The 16,335-nt window shown below is 35.5% G+C and overlaps 1 protein-coding gene across 4 annotated transcripts in view; it reads left to right on the top strand.

Annotated features, from left to right (window-relative positions):
• The window catches only part of LOC129745107 (S-adenosylmethionine decarboxylase proenzyme), a 41,985-nt gene extending 26,284 nt beyond the window's left edge, over window positions 1-15,701 (top strand). For 2 of the 4 annotated variants that reach the window (XM_055737951.1, XM_055737949.1), the window contains exons 3-7: window positions 11,159-11,756; window positions 12,334-12,426; window positions 12,802-12,822; window positions 15,345-15,500; window positions 15,563-15,701. In XM_055737951.1, coding sequence (XP_055593926.1) covers window positions 11,159-11,756; window positions 12,334-12,426; window positions 12,802-12,822; window positions 15,345-15,500; window positions 15,563-15,700 — 1,006 coding nt within the window. In that variant the 3' untranslated portion in view covers window position 15,701. The remainder of the gene's footprint in view (window positions 1-11,158; window positions 11,757-12,333; window positions 12,427-12,801; window positions 12,823-15,344; window positions 15,501-15,562) is intronic. The other 2 variants (XM_055737952.1, XM_055737950.1) reach the window with 1 other exon arrangement.
• Window positions 15,702-16,335: the final 634 nt, after the last annotated feature.

The following is a 16,335-nucleotide window of genomic DNA, read 5'->3' as shown; positions in this document are numbered from 1 at the left end:
AACCACCACAATACAGACCCCGTTCGTTTTTGGCAACATTCGATTTTGGCAACATCGAATTTGGCACATGTGCCTAAATCAGACGGTTAACAGAAACAACATAACCTTATAGTTTTCGCTAGAATAAGACCAATACAGTTTAGACATAATAGCATGATAGGAAGAATAGAATTACATAAATGGCAAAAAAATCAAAAACTATAAACAAAACAAGAAAACTTCTAAATGCATTAGAAACATCATGAAAAAATAATAAAAGTGATTTAAAATGATCTAAATTGTCTCAAAATAATAGTTTTAATGTAGTATTACGTGAAAAAAAGTTGTGTTCAAGTGATTTTCATTGATTAACAGCATTTCAAATTCAGTGGAAGCTGCCATCTTGGATTCCAATATGGCGTCGGAAAGAAAAAAATCGACATCTTCTAGCTTAGCCTTTTCATTCAATACCCGTATAGTGGTGGTTTAATGCTACTTTTTGTCTGCATTAAGCACTAAAAGTTGAGCGGATGCCTCCATCTTGGATTTCAAGATGGCGTCTGATAGCTAAATTCAACTTCTACTCGTTTAGCCCTTTCACCCGATACCCATTTTGTTGGGGTTTCATGCGATTTCAAGTCATTTAAACCATTTTAAAGTTCAGCGGAAGCCGCCATCTTGGATTTCAAGATGGCGTCAGACAACGAAGTTTGACTTCAACTCATGATTTATTCCACGGGTCATTCAAAACCAATCCCTTTTAATTCAAAAAGTCTGTCCTCATTTACTGTACTAATGATTAACAACTCAGAAATGAGGAACTCAACCTTAGCGTGTAATTGGTTGGCTTGCGAGAGAAACGTCAAATCGTAGCTTTTTTTGGGGTCATCATTAAACCATAATAAAACTATGAATTGACTCACGCCATGTTGGTTGCAAAATCGAAAGGCACAAAATGACGCCATATTGATGGATTCACAATGCAAGCATTGGAAAATATTTTTTCAGGCCTTTTTCCATCAATTCCATCATGATTGATCATCAGATTTGACGAGGCGCATTTATTTTAAGATACTATTTCATATACATTTTACCTAAAATCTTGACTGGCAGTAGAAAAGACGCTCATTATATGGTTAAACATTGGTTTTTTAGCTATTAATTTTACCTGATCATATCTGAATAATGCAATCATCATTCATCAACCATTATGGTTGCTGGAAAAAATAAAAAAAAAACTCCGAGAACTGACAGAACCGAAAAAAACAAAAGTTTCTAACATGTTTAATAATAGCTTTTTAAAAGCTTTGCTGACCAACTTTGATGACCAACAATAATATGTCTTGATGACGTTTCTAGGGTAGGGCCAAATAGCCTGATTTTGGCTTTATTAGAGTCCAGGTGATGTTATAGAATGCGCTTTAGCTTTTTATGAAGATTAATGCGATAGTCCAAACGATATTTTGCTGACCATAATAAAGCTAAAATTGTTACTTGGGCTGCCTAACTAGCATGGACGCTTCCTGTCGTCTGTTCGATTTTCTCAAAGTGTCACTCACATTTGCCATTTTTGTTCATATGTGTCTAATGGCGAGTTGACTCGTCTTACGGCAATCACGGTACAGCGTCTGGGTGTTATGTAACATTGAGAATTCGAGCAAAAAAAAATGAAAAATGTTAAAAAAGAAAAGACAGCTAGTTTTTTTTTATAGCTGGTCACCTTATTTAACTAATAGTGACTGATTCACTATCACGTAACCGTTTTGATTATTGACTGGCAGTAGCTGATGCGACAAACCTTGATAATTACTAATTCTACACCAATTACATCAATGAGTCAGTCAGCAAATTGTCGGTGCATTGATGCAGTTTGATCACTATTGATGGAAATTTGTTCTGCTCTATGAACGTGTTGCGAATGCTAGATTATACAGTGAGCGAAATAAGAATAGCTCCACTATGTGTTTCGCTTGTTAAAATATGAACGATTGAAAATTACGAAAATTTTCTTCCACAGTTTGTTCTAAATTGCTTAATGGATAAATCAAGCATAAGTTTACTTTTTTTGGACGTAGCAATTGGCGTTGAGGACCAAAAATGTGAAAAAAGGGTGCGAAATAAGAATAGAACCACTTGAGTTTTTTCAACAAAAACATGATTATTTTTAAAAATTTACTGTATAAAAGTGAATTATAATGCTTCTACGAATTGTTTGAATAGATAACTGCATTTTAAGGAGTTTTCCAGAATTCCAAAGGTTTTCAAAGGTATTAAAAGGGAGTTTTAAGAGATGCTCCTCTAGCGTTAATGAATTTGATATTTGAGCTGTAATTCTTTACCAAACTACTTACTTTCTTCATTTAAATGACGTGAAATGATGAAACAAACATTCCCGATTAATTTTGAATCAGAAAAAAATAGGTTGGAAATCAAAAACTTTGATTTTGTTCAGTAAACCACACTTTTTCCAGTTTCAAGTCGTAGATGGCAGCACTATCTTGCAGGTAAAACCAAATTTAGTCTCAATATTGATTTTGCAGGTTTATTTATTATTATTCATCATCTTGAAGTATTTTCCCATCACAGTTTTGTGGAAGTTCACGCTGCAGAAAACTTTCCCGAATTTGCAAAAGAATCACCAGCACAAAAATGTAAAACCGCCAAAATTCCTGCTCATCTCAACTTCCGATTCAATTGCAAATCATACCAATAATACTGCTAGCCGTCTGGTCCATCAAGCTCCATCGCAAAGTATAACTTTTAACTGATCATCGGTCCAAAAAAATCACTTTTAGTGACCTTGATGCAATAATATTTTTTTTTGGATTTAGTGATCTTAGAATTTCCAAAGCGTTCACACGGTACATGTATTTATATCTTGACCAAAATCATCCAGCACTCCCTAATTAATCCCGGATATTCGAAAATGGAATGAATTTGGTTTAATGGCAAGATAGTGCTGCCATCTATGACTTAAAACTAGAGAAATAGTGTTTGACTATTAAAAAACATTAGTATTTTTGAATTACAACCTGCTTTTTGGATTCAAACTTAGTTTCAAATCTATGTTTCATCATTTTGCATCATACTTATGAATGTTAATGAAGAAATCAAGCAGTTTGATAAAGTTTTATAGCTCAAATATCAAATTCCTTAACGCTAGAGGAGCATCTCTTAAAACCCCCGTTTAATACCTTTGAAGACCTTTGGAATTTTGGAAAACTCCTAAAAATGCAGTTATCTATTCAAACAATTCGTAGAAGCATTATTATTCACTTTAAGCCAGTAAATTTTTAAAAATAAATATGTTTTTGTTGAAAAACCTAAGTGGTTCTATTCCTATTTCGCACCCTTTTTTCACATTTTTGGTCCTCAACGCCAATTGCTACGTCCAAAAAAAGTAAACTTATGCTTGATTTATCCGTTAAGCAATTCAGAACAAACTGTGGAAGAAAATTTTTCGTAATTTTCAATCATTCATATTTTAACAAGCAAAATACATAGTGGTGCTATTCTTATTTCGCTCACTGTATTTCTGAGCTAACAAAATTCAAGTTTTTTTTTTAAATTAAATCGTTTTAATTGAAATTCAAATTGAGAAGTAAAAATTAATTAATTTTTTATGTCTATCTCTGTTATCTTCCTGTTCTTTGTGAAAGAAAATGCGAACATAGAACTTGTACCAAAAAACACGAGGCCAGTGAATGGAATAGATTACCTAGAAATAAGCATCATCGATCAGCTGTTTTCTCTAAGAGCAGCAGCAGCAACCGTTTCTGTATATACCTAGCTTCAATTTATAAATAATTTTTTTCGACAGAGAGTGCAATGGTCCTCTTGAATTTGTCTTCACGATATTCGTACTAAATTTCGAACCCGACAACAAAACGGAAGGCAGAAATTCCCGTAGCTGTTGTGTTTTTCTTATATCCTACCACCCAAAACAATAAGGATGGGAGCTGGTTTGTGCCTCAAAATAGAACATAATTCGAACAGATTGGAATGGTTATTTCTGCTACCTTCCGAAAATTGCACATTTTTAGAGGCCCGATATTGTGTCATCCATCCGTCGTCGTGTAACAGGCTCGTTGAGATAATAATCCGTTGACCTTTTGGGGTGCTGTTCTAATCAGCGAAAAGGTTCGCTAGCGAGGCAAATCGCTGCCATGAATTGAGGTCTGCATCCTTGTGTAGATTGAAATGGTTCATTTGATGTGATGAGTTAATCTGGCTGTAGAAGAGAGAGTACAGTTATTCTCAGCTAGGATTATTGAATTAAGATCATCTTTTCAGGAGCGTTTACAAAAAAAAATTGAATGAACGAACTTTAGTACCTTCACATGCCTGTCTTCACTTTGTTCAGCTGATTACTGCTGTACATTCTTGGCCTTTGGGAATTTTATTGCATTGCACTAAGCAACTGTCAATTCGTTGATTTAACGCTGATAACAGCTAATCTAATTGAGCGTTGTTCTCGTAGTTCCCGAACTTCATCAATCACTGCTAACGATTTTTTAAGGCATTGGTTATTTTTCTATAAAAAAGGAACGAATTCGGTGTATAAAACATCATTTTCCATGAACGTAACAAAGAAATATGTATGATTACACATCACCTCATACGTCAAAGAGATTTACACAACTTTTGTCCAACTTTTACTTGCGACCTTATGGAAATTTAAAATTCATCTATTGACAAGAATCGGTAACCTAGTTGTATACCGGAATAAAGATGTAAGAACCAACATTTGAAAAGGTTTTATAACACCTACATATATATATCTCATGGGTTATAGATTCTCTTTATATGGTCTTGATTTGTATGATAGTGATCGACTTTTCATTCACATGTTATTTTTTTTTTATACTTGCTAGACGATTCTAGAGAATATGTGATAATACTCGTCATTCTAGATTCACCAAAGAAACACTGTTGTATACTAGAAGGGGTTGTTGTGCCGTCATTTGAATCACAACGATTTCGAAAGAATGGCTTTAATCGAGCTTCGTTTGTGTTTTATTGAAATTTAATCCGTTCTGGGAAAATGCTGCGTCAATCTTTCTAGAATGACGACAGGTCCAATGAATGGTTATGAATTCGTTACAATAGCATCGCAGAATAGCTGAAGTTGTTTTTTCTTCTTTAGGGTGTGAAAATTTGTACTGAATGGACTGTTTTTTAATAGACGAGAATGAATTGTTTCAGATTGTTGTTTAAAGGATTTAGAAAAGAATGAAACGTATTCACATTTTTATCAATACATTCAATCCTTTGAAACCATTGATGATGTTGATGTATACATCAAAAACTTCACTCATTTGTTACCGTAAATTGATTTATTCTCTCCTGTGCTATGCTAGCAGGCAGCCAACACAATATCAGCGCAAGGTCTGTTTTTTTTCTAAATGGCATTCATTCATCAGCAGCACATTCTCGATTTTTGCTGACCTTGGACATGTCAATGCATAATGGAATGCCTTTTATTTTGTGCAGTAGCTATTCCATAACCATCTGTGCTGTGCTTCACTGATAAAGGATAACATTTTGTACATCCTAACATCAATAAACTCGAATTTCTATTACACAATTTTACAAATTGATTGCATCAGTATAAGGGTGGCAGCCAAATTGGTCATGTAGAATTTCGTAAACCGACCTTATACATTTTGTAGATTGGGCCAAAAACTGACCTGTGCAAAATTTCAGCTCTATCGGACTTGATTTAGGGATGCCTCAACGATCTCAAAGTTTTGTTTTTTTCACCCTCAAAAATCACCAAAAGGAAGACCAATGGAAATCCGGAAAAACCCAAAATTTTTGTTTTTGATGCTAAATGACTTAAAAATTGCTCTGAGGCACCTCTGAATCAAGTCCGATTGAGCTGAAATTTTGAGCAGGTCGGTTTTTTTGGGCCAATCAACAAAATGTGAATCGTCGGTTTTCAAAATTCGATCATGAAATTTTTCCCATACATCCATTGCCACCCTAATTATTATATTCTTAAAGTTAGCTCAAAAAACATCCTGTCAGCTGTTTTTTTGTTTATAAAACAATATCTTTCAACCATGCCATTATAATTTTTTTTTTACTTCGAAATAAGACTCTTTGTCACAAAACCAGTTTTTTCGACAGTTTCTATTATTGTAGTTGTGTGAAAATTAATATTTTTTACCAATTTTTCAAAATTTCATAATTGTTTTTTTGAGTGTGTTAAATGGATTACAAAGCTTTTAAATGACTTTCAACACCTAGTGAATAACAATAGAAATCGTAAAAAATCTTAAGAAAAATATAGAAAAAATCTAAGACGGACATGGCGAGTGGGACAAACACTTTCATTATTTCGAAAATTACAATGTTTTGCACTAATTTAATGATGTAGTTGAGTTTTAAAAACATACTTCTATTCAACAGAGTATAAAACTGTTATCTGAAAAGATACGGTCTTCAACAAAATTGTTCAGCAAAAAATTTCCTTTAAAAAATTTATAAATTGACACACAAAGGATTTGATGGCTCGATTCCAGAGTTCGTTTTTCAGAATATAGTGTTGAATGTTCCCATACAATACTATAAATTATAATTCACTTTAATGTATATTGGTTTGTTTTTGTTTATCAAAGCTTTTTTTGTCGCAAAAAAAAAATCTACTTGATCACAATAGCTGGCCTACAAATTTTTACCATGATTCACGGTTGAAAAATCGTTTTATAAAACTTCCGACAAATCGATCAATCCCAGCTAACAGGAAATGGTAATAGAAATGATAATCTAAATCGACTATTAAGACATTTTTAAACACCTACGCAAACACGTTGGAATTTAGTGATTTTCTATCATTCATTTATGACACGGTTTAGTAAATTATTTATAATCGTTTATAATGCGTTTGTCGGGGAAATTAAATCGTTGGAATCCACTTCCGTAGCTATATGCTGCTTTGGTAAGTTTAATACAATCATTTCATCTGGTTTAATAGTTTGAATAATTCTATTGTTTCTGCGATATACCTTCTTAAATGTTTGTTGGGCCAACTAGTTTACTCGCAGGTATTCCGGCATCCGTTTATATACCGGGCCAGCTGGCAACTGATTTAACATTCTTATTATATAAATTAATTATAAGAGGAAACACATCGAAAAAATGGTTACTTAAAGTCGGCATAAGAGCATCCGCAGCAATCGGAAGCAAAGTGAAAATGCTAACTCGCCACCATCACTCTGATACCGCATCGGGGGTTAGTATATAGGTGAGCAAAATAGGGCCGTTGCCGTCGGGACCGACAAAGTCACCAAATTTGCTCACAAGAAAGGGGCGAGAGCAAACATGCACTGAAAAATTATAGACTACTAAATGTTTATTGATGATATTCTTTATTTAACAAAATGTTGAATGAAATGCATGATAAATTCAATTTACAATAACAAAATAGTAATGATCGCATGGTACCTTAACTGGAAATGTACTTTGGGATTTTTGATGACTGGCTGTTGCACCATGTGCGAATTATTTCTCTAAAGATCTCTTAACCCTCCAAAGCTGTTCGGGTCAATATGACCCGAAGCGCACATTTCAAACATCTTTGTCATCATTCCAATATACTGATGAACTGGTAATTTTGACAGACCAAGTATGTTCTATGAAAATAATGATCAAATTAACGACAAAAAATAAAAATTAGAGTTTTGAAAATCGATTCATTGGGAAATGAAATACAGCTAAGCAAAGCCAAAGTTGGATGTCGTTTTTTTAAAGTAAGATTTTTTTCTACCGGAAGATCTGTGATAGCGGTCAAAACTTTCATTGGACCCCAACATATCTATACATTGTCGGATAGATGGATTCTTGACGATTTCAAACATGAATGAAACAGTTAAATACAGAAAAGCTTTCAGAAGTTATGAGTATTTTAAAAATAAAATAGATTTTTCGGACTTTTTACTTTCTGAACCACTTTCTGATAACCTGGTAATGCAAATCGACTTTATTTTGAAATGTTGAGTGATCGGTACTGTACCGATCAGGAAATAACATCTAAGTTTTTGTTTGTAATATGTGTCTAGTTTTATGTTCACTTGACACTTTAATCCATTTGCTCGCAAACACCACTTTCTGTACACGTACCCTAGCATTAATATGTACTCTCTCGCAACATAAGAACTTTCGCCGAGAGAGACTCACACAATAGTTTGTAAGCCATTTTAGTTAAAAAAAAAAAAAAAAAAAAAAAAAAAAAAAAAAAAAAAAAAAAAAAAAAAAAAAAAAAAAAAAAAATGTTCGGGCTCGGCCGATGGGGGGGTTCGGATTTCGGGGTATTTCTTCCCGTCTCTCGTCGACGGCATCCACCAGCAGCAGGAATGTAAGGTGAGTCGCTTTCACTAAGCACCAACAGCTGATCACCCGCTCGGGGGGAGATTTTCGTTTGCACTCTTTGGGGTTGATTGTGCGAAGTACCACTGTGCAATTAGATTGCCACCACTTACAGATTGCGTTTTCGGATGCACTTTAGCAAAGGTAATTAAGTCGCTTGGATGGACCTTTAACTTATGATTTATTGGGAAAGTAGTGAAATTCGTGCGTTCAATTCAACGTTATATTCTATTCTAACTAAAATGGCTTACAAACTATTGTGTGAGTCTCTCTCGGCGAAAGTTCTTATGTTGCGAGAGAGTACATATTAATGCTAGGGTACGTGTACAGAAAGTGGTGTTTGCGAGCAAATGGAATAAAGTGTCAAGTGAACATAAAACTAGACACATATTACAAACAAAAACTTAGATGTTATTTCCTGATCGGTACAGTACCGATCATTGAGTAATAAGAATAAATTACCTACACAATGAATATAATATCATCAAAATCGGTTAACATTTACAGCCAGGAAAACGAAATCAAACTACAACTCAAATTTCCCAGAAACGGATATTTAGCGAACGGATTTGGAAGGTTAACAGTTTAGATTAGTTAAGATTTCCTAAACAGTTTATAAAATGCTATAACCATTTGTGAACGTATATATCGATATAAGGTTTTTTGGAACTTCTTTATTCATCACTTTTTCTAGAAGAGGAAAAGGTATATTTCGACAATGGGGCCCAAGACTATCACGGCCAGCACATCCTCACTGAAACATAGGGTGGTTTTTTCTAGGGCCCGAAGGGAGTATCGATATAAGGTTGAATTTCATAAATATACCACGTACGATATTGTACAATTTCTAAAAATAAACAGAACGAGTTCGTCAGAATCTAATTTAAGAATTTATCAGGCAACTGTTTTAAAAAATGTTAAGACTATAAAAAAAATTCAATGCATAGCATTCAATGTAACTTTTTAACTATAGCACAGTGCAATATTTGAATACAATTGAAAAAATTATTTATTTTCGAGTGAATAAATAACTGCCGCTTTGAATTAGTTAATATGAACGATTTTTTCAATTCCCTTTTTCAGTGTAACAGTTAAGACACTGGTTAAGACTCGCCCGCGATGCTCACCCAACTGGTGCGCGAAAGAGTGAGTATCCTAAAACCGGGCCGCTGAAATGAGCAAAACCGGGCCGGGTATACTCACTCATTGGTGCGTTTGCTCTAAATCGGATAAATAATGATAAAAAGTCCGCCATGTTTGTCAATTTGTCTCTCGCGTAGGATTGAAGTGAGAAAACAACCTTGATGTTCTCTTTGCGATGAGCAGTGCAACCAGATTGCTGAAAATCAAGTTAATTTGGAAAAATTGTCCAATGAGAGAAGGAGCAAATATTTTCGCTGGCAACGGCTTGCATGCATTGAGAGCAAAACTTGCGCTCTCTCGCATATTTTCAGGATATACGAATGAAATGTTGAATATCGTAAAATTTGTATAATTCTTATCGCTTAAGCCAGAAGTTAAAAATATGTATGTTTATCGCCTCCACTTTGTTAAACAAATGCTATTTTTTTTTTCGAGTTTTATGCGATGATTCTTTAATGTAAAATGATTGCTTATAAATAATTTATTAACTTATAAATTATTATGTTGATAATTTTTTTTTACAAAATGTGATGTATAAATATGCAACGTCCTTCAACGCACAAATTAAGGAAATTGGCTATTTTAAAGCAAGTACTAAGTGAACGTCTCAAAGAGGTTAATTTCGAGGAAGAAGTGACGACAAAGTAGGTTTCTGTGTTCAGATGTTGCTCAAAATTTGTATGTAGAGTTTAGCCAAAATGATGAAATTTTGTTCAGCTTGCTTTTTTGTATGCGAAAGCAGTTTACGATGTTAACTTTTCCCAACAGTTGAATGTGGGGAAAAAAATTATTAAAGAAATAATAAGTAATAAGGTTGGAACAAATTTCAAATCCTTCTTTTCTCACTCGGAGTTGGAACATCGCGAAGGGGGGGGGGGGGGGGGGGGGTTTGGGGGGGGGGGGACAATAAAAAATAATGCAAAAAACAAATAAATTGGAATAAATTGCACGAAATCTTGTATGCAACAAAATTGCAAACTATATCATTGCACAAAACCTACAAATCAAGTAATTTTTTTTATCAAAAAATTCAATAAAATCTAAAATACAAACGGTGAAATAACTCTAATCTTCCAAAATTATGTTTTTTGGTCTTGTAATCTTTCTGATACTTGATTTTTTTTACGAAATTTACATAAAATATTTCAAACTTTATTTATTTCCCTCTTCGGGTTTTTGGAAATTTCGAAGGGGGGTGACAAAAGAAGAAATCGATATTTGTTCCAGCCTAACTGAAAAAACAAAACCCGATAAAATCCAGTTTACTCAGAATTGTGGTTGATTTCTAACGGCTGCATCACAAGTTTTTATAGCTTATACCGAATGCATAATTAATGATTCGAAAGAGAAGACGCTTCTTCGAATCACGTGTTCGGTTAATTGGAAGCCAGTTTTCCGATACTTTGGGGGTTCAGACACAAACTCAATCAGTAGCGTATATCTAACCTATATGGAAATATTCGCCCGAATTGGCAGAATTTCAACTTCGAATAGCAAAATGTTCTGTGGCGCCAAAATTAAATTCCAATATTTTGCTCTTCTTTCTTTTCATCTTTCCACATTGACGTCACTGTGCGCCGCGCTGCTGCCATCGATTCGTCGGTCACGGAAATGATGCATGGACCAACCAAAAAAAAAAAAAACAAATCTGATGGAAAATCTACAGCGAAAGCAGCATGTTCGTTTCGAAGCGTCGCTGGATTTTGAAGACGTGCGGCACCACGACGCCACTGCAGTGTCTGGAACCGTTGCTACGTCTGGCGTCGGAAATCGCTGGCTACACCGAGATCGAGGATCTGTTTTACTCTCGCAAAAACTACAAACGCCCTGAACTGCAGGTCTCTCCCCATCGTGGCTTCGAGGAGGAAGTGGCTTACCTGGATTCATTCTTCGATGACGGGCGCGCTTACAGTCTGGGGGCGATCAATCGCGACTGCTGGCATCTGTACACTTTGAGCCGCGGGGGAGGGGGCTCCGGCAACAATTTCCTCCAGAAGAACAACAACTTCAACCACCATAAGCAGCAGCTGATGAACAACAACCATTACAACAACATGAACAACAACTTCAACCATTTGATTAATGGCAATAAGCACAACACAACAAATGTATCGCTGACTCCGTCGGCCCACCATGGCCTGATTGAATCTCTGCAGTTACCTGATCCGGATCAGACCATCGAGATACTGATGACTGATCTGGACCCGAAAGTGATGGCTGTTTTTACCAAAGACTTGTGTAACACGGCCAAGGAGGCTACCCAGGTATGTTCTGTAAATTGTTTTATGTTTTTTTTCTGGCAATACGATGTCCTTTTTGGCAACTTTGTTTTCTCTATCCACCGGAAGGAAGAATCTTTAAGTCGTTAATTTCAAGACGTTAGCTTGTTATATAGCTCAGTTGCCTCCTGAGTCGATGTTCGTAGGTTCGAGTCCAAAAGTAAACATCGAACTAAGTCGTACTGGATAAGTTTTTCAATAACTATCAGCCCGCCAACTGCAACGTTGATATAAAGTTGCGAATGACACAAAGATGTTAAAACAACTATAATCGAAAAAAAAGTTAGTTTAAAGATGCGTAGCTTATCGATAGTTTTTTTTTCTTTTTGATAGGAGTTTAACCAGTTAAGGTCATTCTTCCTCGCTTATCGATAGTTTTTAATAACCAATAGGTAGGATTTCGTATTGAATATGCTTAAAACAAAACATTTTGTTGTGAGATGGCTCAAAAAAAAACTAAATAAAAGGATTCCCCCTAGAAAGATTGCACCGAACCGAATTGCTAAATCCTGCACTGTTCCCTCATTATTAATTTATTATTCATTTCTTTTTTTTTTTTCAGAAATCGGGCATCTACAAGCTGATTCCTGGAATGGTAATCGACGATTACCTCTTTGATCCGTGCGGTTATTCCATGAATGGCGTATCCAAGAGTGTAAGTATTTTAGCCATTTTAGCTCATAGTGATCCGATTGCAACAATCTAGAATAGTTAGAAGAAAGTTTAACATCACTTTGCCAGGTTGTCGGTGGCTCATCTGAGCTTCCGCTGTATAGTGTTAGCCCATATAACACCATGGTGTGAACACAAACTAAACATGGCTCTTGGTATTCTTTTCTCCCTTTTCTTCATTTCTTTCAACGTTTCCGGGCTCGGTACAATTTCGTCCTGCACTTCCGCTGTCTTCTCCGAACTGGTGGGGGTGGTGGATGGGTAATAAAAAAATGGTACAATGGTTTCTCGTGTTTGTTATTTTCACCTTGGTCGACCCCGCCCATGAACTTGGCTCGTAACTCCGCATCACATCCAGTGTGGGAAAAAGTACAAAGAGGTAAGCTTCTTCGTCGGCATGGCATGAGCTTTTTCCATTTTCCGACGGGTTTTCATTCATGTTGATTACTACATCTACTTACACAGGGCTGTCAATTAAGTAAATTTGCTGCTGGTAATGGAATTGCTGCAATTTTTTTTCGCTAACGTTCAGTTTTATTTTCAAAATAACCCGTTGCTTGCGAACAAATTAAAAATGGAAAATATTGAAACATTTTCATCAGTCAAAAAAATATGAATTCATTCAAATTTGGACAAAAGCTGTGAATGATAACAAAGGGTCTTTGTGGGGCCTATGTTTGGAAAATTGATTTTGTTGATATAGCGTTTAAAAGTTTTAAAAGGAATAAATTTTGCCTCGAATCAAGCTTCGTTCAAAATTCATTAGTTTATCAGTTATCAACGATAAACTAACGAATTTATATTAAAAAAAAAAAAACAAACCAAATCGAAAATAATTACACGGCGTTTATGGAAATTTATTTTTTTCTGAAAAATATTGTATTTTTCATTAGACTGAGTCGATTTGGGGTAATTTTTGAATTTCAAACCCTGGGGTCTAAAAAGCTTCGTTTTGATTCAAAATTCAGCCATGATTTTTTGCAGAATTTTTAAGAAACTTTTACATTAGTAAATTTGGACTTTTATTTTTGTATGGGATAATTGAATATTTTGTACTGAAAAATCAACATCATTTTTGTTTCTTCTGTGGAACCGAGCCCGCGAACGGGTTTTGTGCCATTTTATAAATCCTCTAGACGAAATTTTCCGCTAAACAACTTTGTCGAAGACCGTAACTTCGTAAGTTATCAGATAAAAAAGTTATTTGGTGTTGAATGGGGGCATGTCATTTGGCATTGATAAACAAAAAATTCAATTGAATTCTCTGCTGGGACCAAGTGAGTTATTGAATGACTACTTTTCACGCAATACTTTGCTAGGCACTCAGCAGTGATGTCAATTGAATTTATTGTTTATCAATGCCAAAACACATACCCCTAATCAACAGCTTATAACTTTTTTGCCTAATTAGATACGAAGTTACGGCCTTCAACAAAGTTGTTCAACGGAAAATTTCCTTAAGAGAAATTATAAATTGACACAAAAACTATAAACAGGCTCGGTTCTGCAGAAGAAACAAAAATGATGTTGATTTTTCAGTACAAGATATTCGATTTTACCATACAAACATAAAAGTCCAAACTTACTCATGTAAACGTTACTTAAAATTCTGCAAAAATTCATGGATGAATTTTGAATCAAAACGAAGCTTTTAAGACCCCAAATTTTGAAAAATTCAACAAAGACCCCAAATCGACTGAGTCTAATATATCATGCAAAAAATTTCGTTTTTTTTCGATGGGCGCCTATTTTATCTATACCTTTTCATTAAACATCACTAAAAATCTCGGGCGGCAGGAGATTCAATGCATCAGTAACGAAAATAGAGCTCGTGATGTAACTCAAATATGTGTCTCAAACAATATTTAGCTACAACACTCCAATTTTCCGTTATTCAAAGCCATGCCTTGGAAAAAAGACTGTAGATCAGCTACTGGATTCTCAAAAAAAAAAAAAAATGTACATAGTGTCCAAGAAAGCTAAAGTTAGAAGCTATACGTTGCACATGAAGCTATATTTTTTAGGATCATGACCACAAAAAATGTAGTGGTGTAAAACCCGTACTTTTCAAACAATGAACCGTCAAAATTGTTAAAATCACACCAGATAATTTTGGAAAAAAGGATTAGAAAGTGGACGTAACTTGGCACATTTTTGCGTTTTTAGAACAGTATCTATAAATGAATAGAGTTAGTTAAAAAATGTCACTCCAATTTGCTCATTTGAAAAAAAGTATGCAATCTTGAGTAATCTTAAAATTTATAAAAGTCATCTGTTTTGCAGTCTAATAAACTTGGTTGTTACTTTGTGTAGAACAAGCAATCATTTCAGATTTGATAGGGTGCAAAAACACCGGTACGCAAAATCTTTAAATTTTACCACTCCTTATCTCAGCCATACATAAACTTGCAGGACTACTAGCTAGCTAGTTGGTGCTAATGGCAAAGTCTTGCTTTGCTTTCAGCAGAAATTACCCCCGAGAGATAAAGTTATACCTGCTCTTCGGAGGCGGTTTTCTTCGACATTCAATACACCGGGTCAAATGTGTTCATCCGCCCTGCTGAATGAAGGTCGTTATGAAATAAAGGCTAGCGAAAAGAAGCTGTGTTCTGTGTCCAGTTTGATTTTTATTTGGAAGTTTTTGGTTGATTAAAGTGGTTCGAAGTACCCCTTTTTTTTGGATAACCGAAATTTCACGTTATTCGTAATGGGTATATATATTTCCAAAATATGTACAGTGGTTTTCTTTCCCTGTCCAGTTCATTAAGCCTTTTTAATATCTTTTTCTAATTCTTCTTGAAAAAATATCAGTACTTAAACATTAATTAAATTGTTCTTATACTAATATTTTTTCACTATGCGCTTGAACATACTCATTTTATTTTATTTTTCTCCCCACAGGGATGCTACATGACGATCCACATAACTCCGGAGCCCGATTTTTCGTACGTCAGCTTTGAGACCAACGTGGCCTCGGCCGGTTACGGTGATTTGATTGCACGTGTGATTGAAACTTTCCAACCCGGAAAGTTTATAGTGACTGTTTTCGCTAATAAGGTGGGTTGATTGGTTTATCATTGAGATAACTTTAAATCCTAATGTTTTTTTTTTGTTTTCAGACATCGCTGGCTGCGAACGCATCCCGCGAGCTAGAGCATTTGGCCAACATCGACCAGTGGAAGCGTCGTGATATTCAATTCGCCCGTTTCGCTAGCTACGACCTGACCTATGCTCAGTACTGCAAATACCCAAGCTGAGGTTTACCGTGCTTAGCCCCTGAAGGGGCTAACCTTTTCCCCTCTCCTCCTTCTCCCCAGTCCCCGCAGCCTATTTCTCCGGCCGAGCCGACGGCCAACAAAAATCCCTTCGTTTCCAATTCGTCACTTTTTTCCTCCCTGTCCTCTTCCCTAACTTTGTTCCGTTTGTTCTTCAACATCTTTCCGGTGCTGACTTCGTTCGGCTTTGCCAAGGATTTCCTGGCCGATGCCGGTGATAAATTCAATGACTACAAAAATAACAACCGCAAATTCAATGATGCTGATAAGTTGATGAATGATCTTAAAGCATCCAACAAAAAGTATGGCGATAAATTGGGCGATAAAACCGACGTCCCAAATGATGAGCGAGACAATATGATCAAAATGTACGGACAGATAAAGAAATTGGTGGATCTTCCGGCCGTCCTGTTTACCATAATATTCTTCCAACTCATCTCGTTCGTTCTGGTGCTGAACATTGAGGAATGCTCGCCGCTAGTTTTATTTTCCTGGTGGCGCAATAAGATATCCTGAAATTGACTACCACGCGGCAAACAGGCGGCGAGTCTTCGCATTCTTCCGTTCTGATGCCAAACCTGATTACCATTCTTACCATAGCTGCTGTCATTATTATT

The sequence above is a fragment of the Uranotaenia lowii genome, chromosome 2, assembly GCF_029784155.1.
Source record: "Uranotaenia lowii strain MFRU-FL chromosome 2, ASM2978415v1, whole genome shotgun sequence".
NCBI classification, from domain to species: domain Eukaryota; kingdom Metazoa; phylum Arthropoda; class Insecta; order Diptera; family Culicidae; genus Uranotaenia; species Uranotaenia lowii.
Note: the sequence above shows the minus strand (reverse complement) of the source record. Positions and strands in the feature narration are given on the sequence as shown.